The following is a 20,293-nucleotide window of genomic DNA, read 5'->3' on the forward strand; positions in this document are numbered from 1 at the left end:
ATCAAGAAACAAAAGCAAATACTGTATTTAACGATTAGTTTATTCACGAGCAACTCCAAAAGTGGCGTCGAATAAACAAGTAGTTGATGTCCTCACCAAAGCGGCGCCACCCCCGAAATTATTTAAAGCTAGGGAATCTTTGGGAGTTCACAAATTCTAGCCTAAAACAAAATATTACCATACATTGTCTACAGAATCCTTGAAACATGGCACGAGACATGTAACCGAAACATCAGACTGAAAACCAGAACCTCCATCAACATCAAGTTACAATTTCCCAAAACTTTCAGATATGAGTTATCATTTCGGCACAAAGAACATCTCGATCTGAGTCTCCATATTTAGTCCATATCTGCACTTTTACTTCGCTCACCTTAACTAACGCCCTCTAGGAAGCATTCGCTTCCGCCGCTCGCATTTTCCTCTCCGCCCATTCCTGTGGATGTTTCTGCTTTACGTGTACGTACAGGTTGGCCCTGGAGTTTTTCGTTATCCCACAGTAGTCACAGGAATACAAAACCTCTCCGGTGTGGGTCGTCCGGTGTTCCTACGAGATTGATCAGTTATCTTTACAGTCATGACAGTATCTATGCGAAATTGAAACCTTCAGATTGAACGACTGCTTGAACCGCTTCCCGCAGAACTCGCACTCGAACTTCTCCTCCACGTGCACGCCCCGCTTGTGCTTCTTCATGGCCCGCTCGTTCGGATAGTTCTGGTGGCACACGTCACACGGGAACTCCCGTCCCTTCTGGTTGTGTGTATACTCGATGTGGTTCTGCAAGTTGCGCTCGCCTCGGTACCACTTACGGCAAACGTGACACTGCAGCTTCTGCACCTCGATTCCCTTATGCTCGTTCAGATGCCGTTCGAAGCAGATCTTGTTCAGGAACTCCTGCCCACAAACGTCGCACACCATGCTTCGGGTCTTGTCGCTGTGCATATTGGTCATGTGCACGTTGAGGGCACTGCTGGACGACAGAACCCTATGGCACACCTGGCACTGAATTTTCTGGTGGCCTTCCTTGTGCCGATTTAGGTAGCACTTCTTCGGGAAGGATTTTTCGCACTCGTCGCATTTGAATGGATGTTCCCGATCCTCAGAACTGTGCTTGTGTAGCTTGTGCAACGATAGATATTCCAAGTTCTTGTAACTCTTGTTGCACTGATCGCAGCGGAATGCATTCGGGTTCGTGTGATAGATAATGTGGTCCAGGACGATCTTCCGACTGGTCAGTTTCTTCTGGCAACATACTAGGTAACCCTTCCGGTTGTGCTCTTTCTTGTAATGTTGGTACAACAATCTATAATCCTTCTCGGCATGGCAGCATATGTCGCAAACCATTCGGTAATGCTCCTGGATCTGTCGTTCTTCCTGAATCTTCTCTTCAAGCGATTTAGGTGGCCTGTTGCATTTCCGCTTTGGTCGCAATTCCTCGTCATCCTCATCCGAGTAGTCAGAATCGGAATCATCACTCGGTGTCTTGCTGCGTCTTCGTTTTCGCTTCCGTGAGCTTCTGGTTGTTTTGGTCGGAGGCTTATAGGAATCGTCACTTGCACATTGATTTTCTGCCTCTTCTTCGGATTCCTCTTTGAGTTCTGTCTTCTCGTGCACTTCATCCGAACCGTCCTCGGAATCGCTGCCCGGCTGAGTTGGTTCCCATTTTACACGCCCGAGAACTTCCTTGCTATCGCCACCCGACGGATCGTCAACAATTCCTTCTGTACATCCGATCAGAAATTCCTGATTTTGACGAACCCGCTCCGAGTACTTGTAGAACTCGGAAATGGTATACGAGCAGGTCTGGCATACACTGGTCGGACATTTCTGTTTAAGTTTGATCTGGAAATGAGGCCAGAGGGATCTATTACCTACTCTACGGAGACACACTGATTGACACACAGTACCTCAAAGTGAAAGACTTTCTCCATTTGTTCCTTTAGCTCGGCGTTTTCGATGGAATCGAAATTCTCCGAAAACGGATACAGGCACAGCCGGCATCCGGCGGCGGTAGTATCCATGTCTAACGTAGTTTCCATATCGAAAATCCCGAGATCCACAGAAAAATTTCGAGTGAAAAATCAACTTTCGTGAAAAAAAAAATTGTCTGTAAACAAATGCGAACTGTCACTGCTTTCTTTGACTTGCCTCGTCGTCAGTTTTGCGCTTTGCCTCACTCGTCCTCGCCTCGTCGCCAAACCTGTTTCCAAATGTAAACAAACAAAAGGGAGTAAAACGAGCGAAGGAAGCTTCGGCGACTGCATTTTTGTGATAATTTCCTAGTAAAATAATCAATTTGGCAAGGTGTGCCATAGAATTACGGACCCCTAGAGCGAAATGGGGACGATATCCGATGGATGTCGGCTGTGTTTGGATCCATTTGCGGAAAATTTTATCACCATCAAGAGCCCACAGTTGAAGGAGCAAATGGAAAAGGTTTTCAGCTTTGTGGTAAGTTTTTCCGTCGAAATTAAAAGACTTGTGGACGGGAAGGGCCAAATGGCTAAATTGTGTCAGATTGAATTAATTTTTGGAAATTTCGAACTTCCGAAATAAGCTTGGAATCACTTGAAAAAGTATTGCAACGCAGTGCACCCGCGTATTCACATTCTCTTTGGGTGATGCTAAGCTTATCAATATTGCCATCTCTAAATTTCTCAGACTTAACTTATCAACTTAACTTGTCATCAGATCGAATCCAAACCAGGATGCTCCACCAGCGTATGCCAGAGCTGTTGGTACACAATCTCCGAGTTCTACAAGTACTCAGAGAAAGTACGCCAGAATCAGGAACTCCTAAATGGTGACACAACTACCATCGAACCACCAACCGACGACTGCAAGGTCCCATTCGAAACCATAAAAGTCGAGCCAACAATACCGAGTGATTGCGATTTGGACGATTCAACCGTGGTATCCGCTGAACTAATGCTGAAGACAGAACTCCCAAACAAGACACCGGATCCCACCGTCAGTGATGATGATGATTCGTATAAGTCACCTCGTCGGAGAAATCCATCAACCGGGAAGCGAAGAGGTCGCCCGAGGAAACGGAAAGCCGAAGACTCCGAGTCGGAAACCGAGAAGCCGAAGAAGCCCGAGAAAGCTCCCGCCAGACCTCAGGAAGAGATCGACAAAGAAGATCAACTGCTGAACGAACACTTCCGCATGGTTTGCGAGCTTTGCAGTGCAACGGCGCCGAACTTCAATCTGCTGCACAGTCATTTCCGAAGGATACACAAACGACGAATCGGGTACGTAGTTTGCTGCAATAAGAAACTGTTCAAACGTCGGTCGCTGCTGGAGCACATCACTTTTCACGCCGATCCGGATGCATTCCGGTGCAAGGTGTGCAACAAAAAGTACAAGAACAAGGACACCCTGGACATGCATATGCTGGATATGCACTCGAACGAAGATCAGCGCCCGTTCAAGTGCGATCACTGTCCGCAATCTTTCGCGCGGAAAAATGCTCTCGTTTTGCACATGGAGAGCCATCAGAAGTTCGAGTGCTCGCAGTGTGACAAGCTGCTGTCCAGCAAGCAAGCTCTCAAGACGCACGTGGTCAACATGCACAGCGACAAGGATCGTTCGATGGTTTGCGACACCTGCGGCCAGGAGTTCCGGTCCAAGCAGTGCTTCGAGCGGCACGTGAACGAGCACATGGGAATTGTGCAGCGGTTTCAGTGTGGCATCTGCCAACGGTGGCTGAAGGGGGAACGCAATTTTCAGAACCATATCAATTTCATCCACGACCAGAAGGGACAGGTCTTCAAGTGCGACGTCTGCCAGCAGGACTATCCGAATTTGCGAGCTCTACAGAGTCACAAGCGGGCGGTTCATGCCGAGGCGAAGTACGAGTGTGAGTTCTGCGGGAAGAAGTTCAGGAAGGCGGTGGCGTTGAAGGTGAGGATGCTCGGAAGATGAGTGGGAGGAGAAAATTGAACGGTTTGTGTTTTTTTGCAGGAACACCGGACAACCCACACGGGCGAGGTGCTATATTCCTGTGAGGTATGCGGAGTGGCAAAGAACTCCAAAGCTAATCTGTACGCACACGTCAAGCAAAGGCACCCGGTGGAGTACGCGGAGAAGAAACTGAGGGCAGAACAGTCGAATGCTCCTCAGGCGTGAGTTTGGAAAGAGATGAACAAGGAAAGGGTTGTATAGATGAAATTTGTGAGTGAACTTATGTTGTGCCGAAATTCCGTGAAATTTACTAAAACTTAGTCGACTTTTGTCGAGATATACGGTCACTGAGAATAACTCAGAGAGAGGGTCACCCGCATCAGCGCGAACCTTAAATTGACCTTACCTAAAATGGTTAAAATTGTTTATAATCCCTGCTAAACTTCAACTGAAATGGTTATGGAACTTTACATGAACGTTTAATGATAAAGTTTTAACCTTAAGTATTATAGTTTTTTGGAAGTGGACCTTACAAATAATGGGTTGTTAAGAACAATTACCATTCAAAATTCTTGTTTTCTCCATACATTTTCGGAAAGGAAACTATACTAAAACCTTTTAACTTATGGTTTGAGAACATTAATGATAATGGTTATGGTAACCAGTAAGGTCCATGAATGGTTTTGTAACATCGATCAACTTTATGTGGAATATATCGCGAATTGGTTGCCTGTAAATTACTGATTACCAATTCACGATATATTTCACGTAAAGTTGAGCGATAATACAAAACCATTAATGGACCTTACTGACTACCATAACCATAACCATTAATGTTCTCAAACCACAAGTAAAAACGTTCTAATATAGTTCTCTTTCCGAAAATGTATGGAGAATTTGGAATGGTAATAGTTCTTAACAACCCATTATTTGTAAGGTCCGCTTCCAAAAAACCATAATACATAAGGTTAAACTTTATCACACAAACGTTCATGTAATGTTCCATAACCATTTCAGTTGAAGTTTAGCAGGGATTATAAACAATTTATAACCATTATCGGTAAGGTCATATGATGGTTCGCGTTTATGCGGGCACTTCTACACAGTTGTTGAGAAATTAAAAAAAAACTACAGGTACTCACCGCTGAGTTCCTGCAGTTTTTTATAAATTTCTCCATAGACAGTTAAGGGGGGGGGGGGGGGGGGGGCTTGCAGTTAGTAAAACCGACTAGCCCTACTGGCACTGATAGCATCGAATGGAATATGCAGGATTTTTCTAAGCTACCGAATGTTCCAGAAGAAGCAGAATCAGAATATTTCTACGGTCATGGCATTGATCTACTAGGTGGTCTTTGGGAAAGTGATGACGAAGAGAATCTTGTAGTGAGTGAAGAACCACAATTGCAACAAGTGCGTCGTTCAGGGAGAGCAACGGCAGGAGTGTATCTAGCGAAGCCAAGGTCATTTCGTGAAGCAGTGTCAAGCCCGCAATGCGCTGAATGGAAATCTGCAATGGACGAAGAAATAATGTCGCATCATGAGAATGGACCCTGGGAGTTAACGAAGCTTCCAGTATTCCGACGGAGAAGACATCGAGTAGCACATTTTGACTGGAGAGGAACTGAGCAAGAGTATACAGGTAGCTATAGTGCTCCGGAGTCTTCCGGAATCGTTCTCGACTCTGACCACGACGTTGGAAAGCAGGTCCGATGACGAGTTAACGCTGGATCTGGTCAAATCCAAGGTGGTCGACGAGGTGGCAAAACGTTGCTCGAGCGGCGAACTGGACTCGGTGCTCAAGATTCACGTGTAGCGGAAGCAACATTTGTGTCATTTTTGCCAACAACCGGGACACAAGCAGAAGGATTGTCCATCTCTGGTCGAGAAGCGGACAAACGAAAGGAAATCATCAGATGGCGTGATAAGCGAAACCAACCACGGGTGCGAGCAGCTCGCGAAGAAACCCCGAAGAAGGAGTATTCGTTCGCGACGAGAGGAACTGCAACGGTATCAAATTCATGGATCGTTGATTCCGGTGCAACGTCGCACATGTGTGTGGATCGGGCAATTTTTATTGAGCTGAATGAGAGTCATAAGCAGGACGTGATTTTGGCCGATGGTACTGCGAACTATGCTGTCTCCGGAGGGTGAGCCATCAATAGTAACCCTCAAGGAGGTGCTGCTGGTACCGAATTCCGAATCGAGCTTGGTTTCCGTGAAGAAGCTGACGGAAAACGGAGCTACGGTCATTTTCGACGTCAACGGATGTCGAATCTTGAAGGACAAGAAGGTGATTGCGGCAGCAACGATTTCTGGGGGACTGTACTCCCTGAAGGTACCCCAGGAAGCACTGGCCGTGAAGCACCATACGTTAAACTGTCAGCACACTTGGCACCGTGTGTTGGGGCATCGTGACCATGAAGCCGTCCGTGAGCTGGTGACCAAGGGTATGGCAACTGGAATCGAGATGGAAGAGTGCGGCTGCCGAGTCGTCTGTGAATGCTGTCTTGAGGGCAAGCTGACACGTCTTCCGTTCCCCAAGAAGTCAAAGCCAAAGTCCAAGCAACCATTGGACCTTATTCACACCGATGTGTGTGGACCCATGCGAACCGTGACACCCGGTGGGTGTCGTTATTTTCTCACCATGATTGAAGACTTCACCCGGTTTACCGTCGTATATTTCTTGAAGCAGAAGTCCGAGGTTTCCCAGCGTATTCAAGAGTACGTCAAGTTCGCCCAGACGGAATTTGGAAATACCCCGAAGATCTTCCGTTTCAACCAGGGTGGTGAATTTCGGAGTGACGTGTTGGATGCGTTCTGCCGAGCGCAGGAGATACGTCAGCAATTTACCACCACCACCTACACTCCGCAGCAGAACGGGGTTGCGGAGCGGAAGAACCGCTCACTGGTGGAAATGGCGCGCTGCATGCTACTGGACTCCCGAATGCCGTTGAAATACTGGGTGGAAGCGGTTAACACTGCGAACTATCTACAAAACCGTTTGCCGACGAAGCCGTTGAAGAAAACGCCGTACGAGCTGTGGTATGCCACGAAGCCGGACATGAGCCATCTCCAGATGTTCGGTTCACCGGCGTACGTGTGGATCCCTGGAGAGAAGAGAAGCAAATTAGAAGCAAAATCTCGGAAGTTGCTACTCGTTGGTACTTCCGTACCAACTGATTCATGGACCCGAACAACGACAAGCTGACCGTCAGTCGGAACTGCAGGTTGCTGCCATTGGACGAGGTTCGGAGTGCCGAACCTCAGAAGGGAAGTATCGTTGATTATCCATTTAGACTCCTAGAGCAACCGAAAGCTGAGGTCCCCGTTATTCCAGCAAACGTGGACGAGAGCGAGGATGAATCGGATGAGTTCGATCTACTCGGGTTCGACGAAGACGAGAGCGTGGACGTATCGGATGAGTCCGATCTACTCGGGTTTGAGACCAGCTACGACGATGCCAATGAGGAGACGTTTGTGGAAACAGAAGCGCAGGAGGAGCTTGAGGCATCCGACTATCAGGAGGAGCAAGACGTCGTCGGCGAAGTTGATGTACCAGTAGTTCGACGATCGGAGCGTACCACACAGGGCATCCCGCCAGAACGGTACCAAGACACCGTGCGCATAGCAGCGCAATATGTCAACGAGCCACGCACATTCAAAGAAGTAATGGCTAGCCCCGAGCGCAACATGTGGGAGGCAGCCATGGAGGAAGAGATGAAGGCGCATGAAGAGAATTCCAAATGGGATGTCGTTCGTTTGCCGCCAAACAAGAAGGCTATTGGCAGCAAATGGGTATTCACGAAGAAGATGGACGAGGGCGGAAACCTGATCCGCTATAAGGCCAGGCTGGTAGCGCAAGGATTCAATCAAAAATACGGAACCGACTATCATGAGGTCTTTGCGCCAGGCGCCAAGCAAACCGCTTTTCGGACCCTGCTGAGTGTCGCCGCCAGACGAGGAATGCTGGTGAAGCACGTCGACGTAAAGCTGGACAATTTTCATGAAGCAGCCGGTAGGATTCCATAACGGGGTCAAGGACAACGTACTGCATCTACGAAAAAGTCTCTACGGTCTGAAGCAGGCTGGAAAGGGTGTGGAATTAAAAATCACCGAAGTCTTGAAGCAGCTGGGCTACGTGCCATCTGAAGCAGACGCATGCCTGTTCGTAAAAACCTGGAAGAAGAAGAAGACATTCATATTACTATATGTGGACGACATGCTGATTGAAGCATTTAGCGGAGCACTTTACCATTACGTGCCTTGGAGACGTGCGACACTATTTGGGAATCCGAGTGACAAGATCCGGCGGACAGTTTTTCCTGAACCAACAAACCTACATCCAGAAGGTAGCCGAACGGTTCGGACAATCAAAAGCGAAGCGCTCGCCGATACCGATGGATCCCGGGTACCCGAATGTACAGCAGAAGGAGGAGGAGCATATGTCCAGAAACGACGAGTTCCAGAGCCTGGTGGGTGCTCTTCTATACATCGCGGTCAACACGAGCCCGGACATCGCCATAAGCGCCTCAATTCTGGGCCGTAAGGTGAGTCGACCAACGGAAGCAGACTGGACCGAAGCAAAACGGACGCTCCGGTATCTCCAGTCAACAGTGGATTGGAACCTACGTCTAGGTTCATCCGGACCGCTGGAAGCATATGTCGATGCAGACTGGGCTGGTGAAAAGACAGACCGGAAATCATCACAGGTTTCGTCTTCTGTCTTGGTGGACCAATCAGTTGAGCAGCCCGAAAACAACCATGCGTAACTCTTTCGTCTACCGAAGCGGAGTACGTGGCGCTTTCCGAAGCCAGCTGCGAGCTGATGTGGCTGATGAAGCTACTGAAGGACGTCGGAGAACCAATTCTGGCTCCTGTAGTTGTACACGAAGACAACCAAAGCTGTATTGCGATGCTGAAATCTGCCGGCGGTAGCAACCGAACAAAGCACATCGACGCTCGCTATAATTTTGTGAAGGAGTTGGTCAACAATAGTGTGATGGACGTTCGCTATTGCCCCAGTGAACAAATGGTTGCCGATGGTCTAACAAAACCATTGGCTCGCGTCAAGATGGAAAAGATGCGCCTGAAAATTGGTCTACAGCCCGCCGAGCTTGAGGAGGAGTGAAGGAGATCGAAGCAACTCGGTGAAATTACAATAATCCTAGTATGCTATAAATGTCAGTACTGCATCAATAAAGTATAGTTTAGTCTAATGTTTCAACCCAACCGGTCGTATTAACTGCCTCCTCTAAGACTAACTCCAGGCTGTTCGTTGGAAGTTCTGTGAACATTCATCGGAAGTTTTGTGAAATTTTCGTCAGAAGTAATCTGAACTTCGCGTCTGAAGTTCCATGAACATCTCGTCGGAACTTCGCTGAACTTGTCGTCGGAAGATCTTTAATCTTCTTGATGGAATTACTTTGAATTTCTCTACGGAGCTTCAGGCAACTTAAATGAAGTTCTGTGAAATTCACCTCAAAAGTTCTTTGAACTTCAGGGAAGTTTTGTGACATTTTTGTCAACCTTCTCTGAAGCACTCGACGGAAATTATCTAAACTTTTCGTAGAACATTCAAGGAAGTTCTGTGAACTTTCTGTTAGAAGTTCCCTGAACCTCTCGTCGGAAGTTCTCTGAGCTTCTCATCGAAAAGTTCTTGAACTTCTCGTTGGAAAATCTGTGAACTTCTCATCAGAAGTGATTGACTTAAGGGTGAGGACTTGTTAGTGACTTAAGGGTGACTCTTTTGGACTGGTTGGCAAATCGCCAAATACCAAAAGAGTACGCAAGATAGGCGCAAGCTGACAATGCAAGTCTGTTCATATATGACGGAAAATGGCGGGACTCTGATGGTCCGGGAGGACTCAAAGATCCTGGTATAAATGCTCCATCTAGATCATGTATAGAGATCTCCCTCTTATTAATGGAACAGTCCTACTTTGTCAGGTGGCGCCTCTCCTGCGTACTCTTCAATGAGACCCAGTGATTTGCCGACCAGCCCAAAATACTCACGATGAGACGTGATCGTTGATCAATCCGCAGTACAGCATCTTCAAAATAATCTTCTTACACGACGTTACAATGCCTATTTACCGAGTAACCTAAAACACATAGACTTGGTCAAAGTTAATCACGCCTGCCGGACCGTCACCAATCACTCCAGAGTTTTATGTTTCTTGGATAGCATCATCGTCGTGGAATGCATTGTTTGTTCTTCTAAAATTACACTGCCTTCGTTGAACAAGATAGAAGTATGTAGCACAGACAAACAGACATAGTTGTAGACAAACAGACATAACTCTCGCTAGTTGTTCATCAAACAAGCATTTAACGGCCAATTTAAAAGTATCGTAGTAAGTGTGTGGCGCGTAGTCGATTCCCTTGCGTTTGACGTTTACACACTACCGCCATCTGTTCAGCGTACTACCTACAATCAATACGAAACTAACGATTTTAAATTGGCTCACTACTTGACTATTGATTGGTCCTCTAAGACCAGAAGGTCCCGAAGAAACGAGCTCAACTTTTTTAATCAGCTCTGGTACTATCTTCGGTCCCAAGCTAATCGATTCACCCCTAGAAACATAGGAAAATCCACTAACCCCTCATTTTATCTGTCAAACTTTCATAGCGAATCAAAACAAACATAGTGTAGTACTGGAATTTATACTAGAATGGGGTACGTTAGTCGATTTGCTTGGGACCAATAAGCTAGTCAAATAGTGAGCCAATTTAAAATCGTTAGTTTCGTATTGATTGTTGGCGCTATTGTGTTTGTAGCTTGGATTCCGACAAAGTTGCCAGCCTTCTTGATATGTTGTCTTCGGTTTAAAGCTACTGTTTATGTTTGGTTGTTCCGCCTATTGCAATTGTTGGTCTAGTACTCTTCTTCCGCCTGCATAACTGAATACATTCACACCTTGACATTATTTACTATGCGAGAGAGAATGGCTGCGTGCTTTCTAAGATTTTTACCCTCTCTTGGTACTTACCGAATGGAATATTAAAATTAAATCTAGATTTTTGAAAATCTGGATTAAATCGCGTATTATCCTTGATGGAGCTTACCGATTTAAGAGTTCTTCCCAAAACTTCATTGGAATATTTCGCTGAAATACCTTCTTGTTATTGTTTATTGTTTATTTGGTTCTACATCAACAGACTGGGTTTAGTCCTAATGATGGATGAAGCAATACTAGGAAATACAATATAGTCAAGAAGTAACAAGCTGCAAAGGCCGTGAAGTTCAACTTAATTCCTAATTCTTAAAAATATATCACGATTGAAAACCCTTTGTAACCCATTGATAGCACCCTACGAACTATAGTTTGTACGACGAAAAGGTATCCTAAGGCATTGCGTTGTTACGGAGTGCTCGTGGTTGAACGTTAACGTCGATTTGTTGTAGAATAGAAGGACAATCGATTCTGCCCTGTAGAATGTCTGCCTCAAACAGGGCCCTTGTCGTATTTCTTCGACTCCACAAAGGATCCAGGTTAATTATCTGGCACCGACTTTCGTAGCTTGGAAGGCGATGAGGCAATCGTCGAAGAGCATACTACATGAATCGTCGTTGAATAGACTCTACTCTTTGTACACTGTTTTGGTAACTGGGATTCCATACAGGGCAGCAGTATTCTAACACCGACCGGACGAGGGAGTAAAGCAGTAAAGCGACTTCAAACAGCAGATGTCCGTGAAACTTTTAGCTATCCTAAAAATGAAGCCGAGCGTTCTGGATGCCTTATCGATCACGTACGAGATATGCTGGCTGTATGTGAGTTGACAATCTAAGATGACTCCCAGATCCTTAATGTGATTCACACGATGTACGTCAACGCCTTCTAGGATATAACTGAATGTAATTGAATATTTGGTTGGATTTACAACCATGCGGTTCAGTTGGCACCAATTAGCAAAAGCGTTGAGTTGGAGTTGGAGAAGGTGGCAGTCAGCGATGGCTCGGATTCGGAGATAGATTTTCATGTCGTCTGCGAACTACAGTCGTGGACCGTCGAGGACGAAATTGACGTCGTTGAAATACACAAGAAATATCAACGGGCCGAGGTGGCTACCCGAAGTGGCAGGGAACGAAGGAGGAGGATATCAGATAGATACCGTATGCGTGATAATGTTAGCACCATTGAGCAATGTCAAAATTTAAAAAAATCTCAAAAATTTCGTTTTTGAGTTTTTTATTTATTCAAAGGGGGGATGTTTCTCAGAGTCTTAAACTATGTTAATCATCGATCGAGTTTCCACTTGCTGCAATTACGGCCTCCACACGCTTTCGGAATGCACGGCAGGTTCTAATAATGTAGTCTGGAAACAGAGACTTGAGCTTACTATTGCCTGGAAGTGGTATGTTTTTGGCCAGACAATCAATTTCCTTCTTGAAACAATCGTGTTGAGCTGCTCGTGCCAGCTGCAAGCAAGCGTCGTTAATTTCCTTCGGTGTGAGTGGCCCCTCCAGTCGATCTGTACTATTTTGGCGAGCCAGGCCATTGTGCCGTACACGGTTGATCCAGCACAAAATGCGCCGAATGTGAGTCAGATGCGAGAAACGATTGAGCAGGAACGTCAGTATTTCGTGCCTACCTCTTGGCTGCAGCTCAGCGCTAGCAAACAAACTTGTGATCGTTGTCCGCTTCTCTAGTAGCTCTTCCTCCTCGATGTCACGAACTAATGATACTGGCCAATTTTCTTCTGTTTCAGAGAGCCAACTTGGGCCCCTCCACCACAGCGGATGTGTTAGTAGTTCCAAAGGCGTGATACCTCGCGAGGCGTAGTCGGCAGGGTTGTCTCTTGACGACACATGGACCAACGATTCCTGGGAAGATGTTGCAAAATCTTGGAAGTTCGATTAGCCACGAACGTTTTCCACTTCCTTGGCAGTGAAGATAGCCAATGGAGCACGATTTCTGAATCACTCCACGCGAACAATTCCACCTCCAAGTGCGAGAATGATTCCATGACCTTAATCATAAAGTCGACGAGTAGTTCCGCAGCCAGCAGCTCCAAGCGTGGCAGTGAAACTTGAAGAATAGGAGCCACCCTGGTCTTGGCCACTACCAGATTCGTTGTGATTCTTCCGTCTTGGTCGATAGTGCGTGCGTAGACGACAGCGGCGTATGCAGCTTCAGAGGCGTCCGCGAACCCATGGAGTTGCAGTTTGCCTTCAAAGCTGGGAATCCATCTCTTAATCTGAATCCTCTCGATATGGTGCAATGTTTCTTTCAACGCAATCCACTCTTCCAAAATGAATGCTGGAAGTGGATCATCCCAGCCCAAGTCATAGAGCCATAGGTGTTGGAATAATATTTTCATTCGGATGACCACCGGCGCGATCCAACCGAATGGATCGAAGAATTTTGATGAATCGGATAGCAGCTGACGCTTGGTATTTGCGCCATAGATGTCAAACGTGAGCTTGAAACTAAATATGTCATCTTGAGGCGTCCATCTGATTCCCAAAGCCTTGACACAATCATCTTCTTGGGGTAGCTTTAGCGGAATGGACTCGTCTTGAATTGCACCGCACTCCAACAATTGGGGCTCATTTGAGCTCCACTTTCGTAGGACAAAGCCAGCGCTCTCCAGAACGTGGGTGATTTCATTACGGAGGAGATTGGCGTCGTCGATGGAATCTGCACCCGAAAGCAGATCATCCACATAGAAGTTTAGGGGAATCCGCTCAGCTACCAGCGGATGTTCTTCCTTGTTGTCTTCAGCGACCCGTCGCAAAGCCGCCATAGCTTGATACGCTGCGCTCGCCTTACCGTAGGTAACGGTCAGCAAACGATAATGTTCCAGTGGCTGGTCCGGACTGTTTCGCCACACTATTCGTAGGTAATCGGCATCTTCTCTGGCAATGAGAATTTGCCGGTACATTTTCACGATGTCGGCGATAAAGGCGATCTTGTACGCGCAACTTTGTCGTCGTACTATCCACCTTCCACACGGCGTGATGGGGAAGATAGAATGATTTCTCTGGTGCAACCGCAACCTCGCTAGGCGGTACCTTCTCCATATGACCGAGAGTCAAATACTCAGTCATAAACTGCTGGTAATGATGCTGTAGTTCTGGATTGATGCTGAATTTCCGCTCCATGGCCTTAAACCGCCGGATGGCAGCAGTAGCCGATTCGCCCAGTTCTGGCTTTGTACGGTCGAAGGGTAAGCGAACTACGTATCGCCCTGATTCATTCCGGGATAGGGTGGAGTGGAAATGTTCGGCAGCCCGCAACTCGTCCGGCGTGAGCTGTTTAGATTTAGGCACCTCCTCTACCTCCCAGAATTTCCGGAGCGTTTGGTCCAGGTTCAATGATGTCGTTAAGCTGAGCACCGCACGACCTTCAGCGGCATGCGATGTATTGAAGTGGCCACCAAACAGGTAGCCGAAGACGGAGTTTTGCGCTATGGGTACACCCCGACCGTCGTACAGCTTTCCCGGTTCTAGAATGGAAAAAAGAGCTTCAATTCCCAACAAAAGATCGATCTTACCGCACTTGTTATAGCTTGGATCTGCGAGAGGTGCCTCGGCTAAGGCACCAGCATCGACTTCAAACGGTTGACTCGGTTGGTCCGGAACCAATTTTTTTAGTATTAAGGCTTCCACCACGATGACGACACGGTCGTCGAATCGCGATGATATCTGCAGCGTGACTGCTCCTGTTGTCTTGCTGGGATTCCCATCAGTGATTCCGTTAACGAGAATGTTAGCGTTGCGCCTTTCCAGGCCAAGACGTTCGAATGCTTGATTGCTGATCAGCGAGTTCATACAGGAAGAGTCCATCATTGCCTGTACTTCATGGAAAACGTTGTTTTTTCCTAGCACCTTGATGACAGCCGTAGACAGCAAACTAAGGAAGTTCACTGAACAGCTGGTTTTGAGATTCGCGACATACGATGTCACAGAATTCGCTTGCTTCGGTACTTCTGATGTTGTTGTTGGCTGCTTCTTTACAGTTGCTTCATCTTCACGGAGTTGGCTGTAATCAGGAACAGAGCTGTCGTCAATTGAGCAGAGCAGCGAATGATGCTTTTGCTTGCATTGTTTACATACAACTGTCGACGTACAGTTCTTCACAATGTGGGTCGTTTTGAGGCAATTAAAACAGAGCTTGGCTCGTTGGGTGAACTCCCGTCGTTCACTCACTGGCATTTCTTTGAAGCTGGCACACTGGTATATTGTGTGAGCTTCTGAACACTTAGAACACGGTTGCTGGGTGCTTGCGTGAAAACTTTGAATGGTCTTACTTGACGATGTATTCTTCGTGTTTTGGTCCGTTCTCCGATCTTGTTCCTTCTTCGTGGTCATATCAGTTCCCTTCTTGGAAAAGGACGTGCAAGTTTCCAAGGCATCGCATCTTCGCTCGAGGAATGTGACAAACTCTTGGAAGCTAGGATTGTCCAAATCGACTAGCTTCTGAGCCCACAACGAACGGGTTTTACGGTCGAGTTTTTCCAATAACAGATGAATTAACCAGGGGTCACGAGATTAGTACGATTCACCGAGAGCCTTGAGCTGCCGCACAACTTCATCCGAGGTTGACACAAGTTTGCGGAGCCCAACGAGACTAGGCGCAGCAACCGGTGGCTGGTCCACAAATTCTTTGACAAGTGCCGCGACGGTATACTTCTTCTTATCGTAGAACTCGTTCAGCTTATCCCACACTTCCACATAGTTGGCGTCGGTGATAGTGAACGCACTAACCAACTGCTTCGCCTCTCCATCTAAGTGGGACAGCAGGTACTGCAGCTTCACGGAATCTTTGAGATTTTTCGAGTGAATGCAGCTTACAAATAGGTCCTTGAAGGAAGTCCAGAGTTTCCGCTTGCCCTTGAATACCGGAAGAGTTATTGTTGGCAAGCGCACCTCAATCGGAAGTTGACCCCCGGAAGCCTGAGCATCAGCAAACGGACGGGAAAGATTCATGGAACCTACTTGGCCAGCCAACTGTGACACGGTGTTCGAAGCTGCAGTTTGTGACGTCATCAGTAGCCGCTGTGAATCCAACAGCAACTTGATTACCTCTTTCAGATCATCCATTGGTTCGGCAACTGTACTTTCGCTGCTTTCGTGGGGGTTATGTTCGTCGAGTAGCTTGACGTAGCGCCCTTTTAATTGATAGTACATTTCTTCGAACTCAAACCGGTGATTGAAGACCGAGTTGATTTCTTCGAGCGCTTCAGACTGCTCTTCGATTCCACATTGCACTTTGTCAAATTGCTCACAAAGTTCAGTGAGTCTGTTCAATCGCTCCTGAATCTCGCCGAAAGGAGGATTTCTTCTTTCGACCGCACTGGCGTTATTCTGCTCCCATTTCATGCGCTGAAAAAACACATCGCGACGTTTCCGAATCGCTTCCATAGCGGTTTCTTAAATATCGGCTCGAAGGTCCAATGTTTTCGGGAGAGAGCAGGCGGAACGCAATAAAACGCGGCGAACTAATTGAAACGAAAATGGACTGTATTTTACTTATATTTTACATGAAAGAAACGTGTTCTCGACCGCTCGGTCGGACGAATGAATAACTGATGATTTCCGGAAGCGGTATTTTTCTTCTATGTTGGGAGCGCGGGACGACGAGTTTGACAGCTGGTTTTGCGAGGGGTAGGACCACGCACGAACATCTAAGTTAGGCGCAGGGTTGGACTGCACGCGAACATGGTCTGTCATACTCTCCGTAATGTCGAGGTGAAACACAGAAGGCTGGAAGTAGTCGACCGCCCTGCCATGAAATCATGCTAGTCTTCGCTCAAGTGCTGCTTGAAGTGAGAGACTAATGGTTCCATAACGACCAACTCGAACAGTTTAGATATGGCACACAACGATGTGATGCCGCGATAGTTGTCGATGTTTCTTTTGCTTCCCTTCTTATGCACTGGAAACATCTTAGCTGATTTCCAGCAGGAAGAAAACACCCCACTGGAGAGGACATTTCGAACAGAAGGCAAAGAGGAGCCACCAGGCTATCGATGTGTTGCTTGAGAAAGACGGAAGGAACTCCGTCAGGTTCAGACTTAAATAAACACTTCAGTTGCGAAGCCGCCCTAATTATCATAGCGAAGGTCGATGTTGATAGCTGCCAAAGATTGACCAAACATTGGAACATTACTGGCTGCTAGAGAAACGTGCTTGTCAGGTAGGTTGTCATCCGAGAATACACTCGCAAACTGAGTTGAGAACAGACGACAAATGTCCTGAGAGGATGAAGCTTCTTCGCCGTTCAGTACCATAGTCGATGGAAGGCCAGACTCCTTTCGTTGCTCATTCACATAATTCCAAAAAGTTTTCGGGTGAAATCGAAGCTTCCGTTGAACATCTCGTTGATAACGCCGATTACATTGGCGAGTGGTTCGTTGATACGCATGATTGATCCTCGCATAATGGTCCATGAGTTGTTAGGGTGTGGTACTTGGTATATTTTCTTAGCGCGTTTCTTTTGGAAGACTTTAACATACGGAGTTCACTTGTTTGCCAAGGATGATGTGCGAGAGCGTTTGGGCAGCTGCATTGACATCGGCAGGGACGAGTATCCTGTGCCAGTCCAAATTCGAAAGAAGTTCCCCGATACTGTCGTGGTCAGCATTTCGGAAATCGTTATCCCTAGAATTCATTCTAAAATGACCTCAAAATGCTCTCCATAGTTCTTCGAAGTGACTGTATCCTGAAAATCTACTCCTGTCCAAGGGACTTGACTTTTTTTTTTTAAATCCAGAAAATTATTCTACCGAAGAGAGGACGAAGTATATTTTCACTTGATTTGTCATCAAAATTCACGGTCTTGTCCCGGTGATTTAAAATTCCCACCGTTTTCCCGATTTCCCGGTTTACTGGTCACCCTGAAGACATTTAAATTTCAGTTTATGGATTTTTTCTTTGATGAGAGGGTGAATCAATAGCAGCAATATTTAGAAAACAAGATGTTTGAAAAATCTGGGAATATATCGAACATATTTAAAAAATTAACGTACTCTGTGTATCTGACAAGATGCCAAAAAATCTGGAAAAACTGGCAACGCTGCTTGTAGCAGGTCAACGAGTGACTGCGAAAAATGTTTCGACCGACTCAATCAGGAAAATCTGTTTCGCGTCGACTTGGGGAAGCCTTATTACGAAAAGCAATATTATGGAGCAGAATGATATGCAGAGTTTTCAAGAAACCACCAACACTTCACGGCTGTAAATCAAAAAAAAAAAGATAAATCACTTACCTGTTTAGAAAAACCTGCAGCCAACCGTTTTCTTTCGAACTCTAAACCTCGATTCTCGTTGGTTGTTGGAATTCTAGGCACAAAAAGACAGAAACAAGATTTAGATTCATTACTAATACAAGATTTTGATATTATTATCATCCTTATCAACTATCAATTTAAATAATACCTTATCTCCACGATCACTATTGATGCTGTTGCTGTTGTTCTGGTTCCTGTTCCAGCTGCTGCTGCTGGGACTGCAGCTGGGGCTGACCTTTGCTCATCTTCTCCTGCGCCCACTCGTACGGATGCACCTTCTTCCGGTGGGCGTACATGTTCGCCTTCGAGTTGAACGTCGTCGCACAGAACGGACACGTGTAGAGAATCTCCCCGGTATGCGACGCCCGGTGCTCCCGCAGCGTGACCGGATTCTTGAACCGTTTGTCGCAAAATTCGCACCGGTACTTTTCCTCGCAGTGCACCTTCCGCTTGTGAGATTCCAGGGCGAACTTGTTCGGCGCTTGCTTGCCGCACGTGTTGCAAATGAACACCTCGTCCGTCTGGGTGTGCTTGGCGATCATGTGCTTCTTGAGGGTGGCCTTGTTGTGCAGCACCATATGGCACACATGGCACTCGATGCTGGTGTCCTCCTGTAGGCCCATGTGCTTCCGGACGTGCTTGTCGAAGCAGGGTTTCGTCTTGAACTCCCGCCCACAGGTATCGCAAATGTGCCGGCCCTCGTCGCTGTGCATATTGACCATGTGGGCACTCAGTGACCCCTTCCCCGCGAGAACTTTATCGCATTTGGTGCATTGATACAGCTGATGACGACCCATGTGCGACGAGAGTTGTCCCTTTTGGATGAAACTCTTCGGACATTTGTCGCATTTGAACGGTCGCTCCACTTTCGTGGCGTGCGATTGCATCTTATGAAGCTGGAGGTACTCTTTCGAACTGAAGCTCTTCGAACACAGATCACAGCCGTAGAGATTCGGATTCAGATGAACCTGGATATGTTCTAACAAGTGACATCGCTTGAACAGCTTCTTATTGCAACAACGGTGATAGCCCCTCTGACCGTGCTGATCCCGGAAATGCTTTCTCAGCTCAATAAACGTTTCAGTCGCTGCCTGGCACAGTTCGCAAATAAATTTGAAATATTCTAGGATTTTCCGATCTTCCTTTTCGATCTCCTCCTTTGGTTTGTTCCTATACTCCTTTGAAGGATCGTGGCCGCCTTCTTTCCTCACCTTCTTCGTTTTCTGTGGAGATCTCCGGGTATATTTCCGCTTTGTCCTCTGAACCAGATCACTCAATGGCTTGTCTTCATCGTTATCGGACCGTTCTCCCGGTTTCCAATCGTCATCTTCATCGCTATCGTCGTCTCCACTTTCGCGACCACCTCCACCATCATCCTCCTCCTCCTCCTCCTCTTCTTCTTCTTCATCCTCATCCAGATTATTTCCTCCATCTTCCCAACCTCCTCCATCGTCATCGTTCTCCAGTCCCGGCTCGACCTTAACCAGCTCCGGGGGAATCAGTTCACCTTTGCTCTCACCAGATGCCCACTCGTCCGGGTCGTGCTTCATTTCGTCGCCTTCCTCCACCAGCATCCGCAAGTAGGACTGATTTTGTCGTACCTTTTCTGAATACTGGTGGAAGTCTCCGACGGTCGTGCAACACTGGTGGCATACATTTTTCGGTAGCTGGTCCACTTCGTCCAACTGAAACCGAAATGAATCATGAATCATCCGCTATTTGGCTACTAACCGTTTACATACAGTGAAGTTGAACACACTGGTCAGCTTATCGTGCAGGGGACTCGCCTTGATCGGAACGAACGGGAATGCCGACGAAGATGGGCCACTGTTTACGTTCGGATCCAGACACAACCGGCAGTTGTTCTGCATTTTTTCCAGGGCGGTCATTTTTTTAAATATATATTTGACACTTTTACTATTCCTTAGAAATACTGCTAATTTATTGTTGATTCGAAATTTCAATCACTTTTGTAGTGAAAAGTTTATCGCAAAAAAAAACGGGACTTTTGCTTTTCACTGTTTTGCTACCATTTTTCTTCGTTCTGTTTTGATCACCACCGCAGGGTTGCATTGACTTTTGGTTCTTCCCTAGTGTAAATAATATACAGGCTCATGAATGAAAAATGCCAAGATGCACAGACTC

General features: G+C 46.7%; 4 protein-coding genes across 4 annotated transcripts; 1 reads left to right on the top strand and 3 right to left on the bottom strand.

Moving 5' to 3' along the window:
* Positions 1–195: 195 nt before the first annotated feature.
* Positions 196–2,034, bottom strand: LOC135708624 (transcription factor grauzone-like). The gene is made up of 3 exons (XM_065230726.1): positions 1,909–2,034; positions 605–1,843; positions 196–547 (listed from the first exon to the last, which is right to left on the bottom strand). Exons 1-3 carry the CDS (start codon positions 2,020–2,022, stop codon positions 389–391), a joined length of 1,512 nt encoding a protein of 503 aa, XP_065086798.1. The 5' UTR covers positions 2,023–2,034; the 3' UTR covers positions 196–388.
* Positions 2,035–2,245: 211 nt separating this feature from the next.
* Positions 2,246–4,147, top strand: LOC135708625 (transcription factor grauzone-like). Its single transcript, XM_065230727.1, has 3 exons — positions 2,246–2,452; positions 2,693–3,907; positions 3,968–4,147. Exons 1-3 carry the CDS (start codon positions 2,339–2,341, stop codon positions 4,130–4,132), a joined length of 1,494 nt encoding a protein of 497 aa, XP_065086799.1. The 5' UTR covers positions 2,246–2,338; the 3' UTR covers positions 4,133–4,147.
* Positions 4,148–13,413: 9,266 nt separating this feature from the next.
* On the bottom strand, positions 13,414–14,702 carry LOC135708666 (uncharacterized). The gene is made up of 4 exons (XM_065230767.1): positions 14,411–14,702; positions 13,840–14,362; positions 13,610–13,772; positions 13,414–13,554 (listed from the first exon to the last, which is right to left on the bottom strand). Exons 1-4 carry the CDS (start codon positions 14,700–14,702, stop codon positions 13,414–13,416), a joined length of 1,119 nt encoding a protein of 372 aa, XP_065086839.1.
* Positions 14,703–18,296: 3,594 nt separating this feature from the next.
* On the bottom strand, positions 18,297–20,037 carry LOC135708626 (transcription factor grauzone-like). Its single transcript, XM_065230728.1, has 2 exons — positions 19,891–20,037; positions 18,297–19,833 (listed from the first exon to the last, which is right to left on the bottom strand). The coding sequence occupies exons 1-2, from the start codon at positions 20,035–20,037 to the stop codon at positions 18,313–18,315; spliced, it is 1,668 nt and encodes a 555-aa protein (XP_065086800.1). The 3' UTR covers positions 18,297–18,312.
* Positions 20,038–20,293: the final 256 nt, after the last annotated feature.

Source organism: Ochlerotatus camptorhynchus, unplaced genomic scaffold (genome assembly GCF_037179485.1).
Source record: "Ochlerotatus camptorhynchus isolate MF236.1 unplaced genomic scaffold, CSIRO-AGI_Acam_v1.1 ptg000330l, whole genome shotgun sequence".
NCBI lineage: Eukaryota > Metazoa > Arthropoda > Insecta > Diptera > Culicidae > Ochlerotatus > Ochlerotatus camptorhynchus.

What these genes read in the sequence shown, in the direction of transcription:
- LOC135708626 (XM_065230728.1), bottom strand. Translation starts at nt 20,037, where the DNA reads ATGACCGCCCTGGAAAAAATGCAGAACAACTGCCGGTTGTGTCTGGAT. An exon ending in CCAGTGTGTTCAACTTCACT is followed by an intron (nt 19,834 to 19,890) that starts GTATGTAAACGG and finishes TTTCGGTTTCAG; the next exon opens with TTGGACGAAGTGGACCAGCT.
- LOC135708666 (XM_065230767.1), bottom strand. Translation starts at nt 14,702, where the DNA reads ATGGACTCTTCCTGTATGAACTCGCTGATCAGCAATCAAGCATTCGAA. An exon ending in TCCAAGCTATAACAAGTGCG is followed by an intron (nt 14,363 to 14,410) that starts GTAAGATCGATC and finishes TTTCCATTCTAG; the next exon opens with AACCGGGAAAGCTGTACGAC. An exon ending in GTGGATAGTACGACGACAAA is followed by an intron (nt 13,773 to 13,839) that starts GTTGCGCGTACA and finishes TCTCATTGCCAG; the next exon opens with AGAAGATGCCGATTACCTAC.
- LOC135708624 (XM_065230726.1), bottom strand. Translation starts at nt 2,022, where the DNA reads ATGGATACTACCGCCGCCGGATGCCGGCTGTGCCTGTATCCGTTTTCG. An exon ending in AGAAAGTCTTTCACTTTGAG is followed by an intron (nt 1,844 to 1,908) that starts GTACTGTGTGTC and finishes CCTCATTTCCAG; the next exon opens with ATCAAACTTAAACAGAAATG. An exon ending in AGCAGTCGTTCAATCTGAAG is followed by an intron (nt 548 to 604) that starts GTTTCAATTTCG and finishes TCAATCTCGTAG; the next exon opens with GAACACCGGACGACCCACAC.
- LOC135708625 (XM_065230727.1), top strand. Translation starts at nt 2,339, where the DNA reads ATGGGGACGATATCCGATGGATGTCGGCTGTGTTTGGATCCATTTGCG. An exon ending in AAAAGGTTTTCAGCTTTGTG is followed by an intron (nt 2,453 to 2,692) that starts GTAAGTTTTTCC and finishes ACTTGTCATCAG; the next exon opens with ATCGAATCCAAACCAGGATG. An exon ending in GGAAGGCGGTGGCGTTGAAG is followed by an intron (nt 3,908 to 3,967) that starts GTGAGGATGCTC and finishes GTTTTTTTGCAG; the next exon opens with GAACACCGGACAACCCACAC.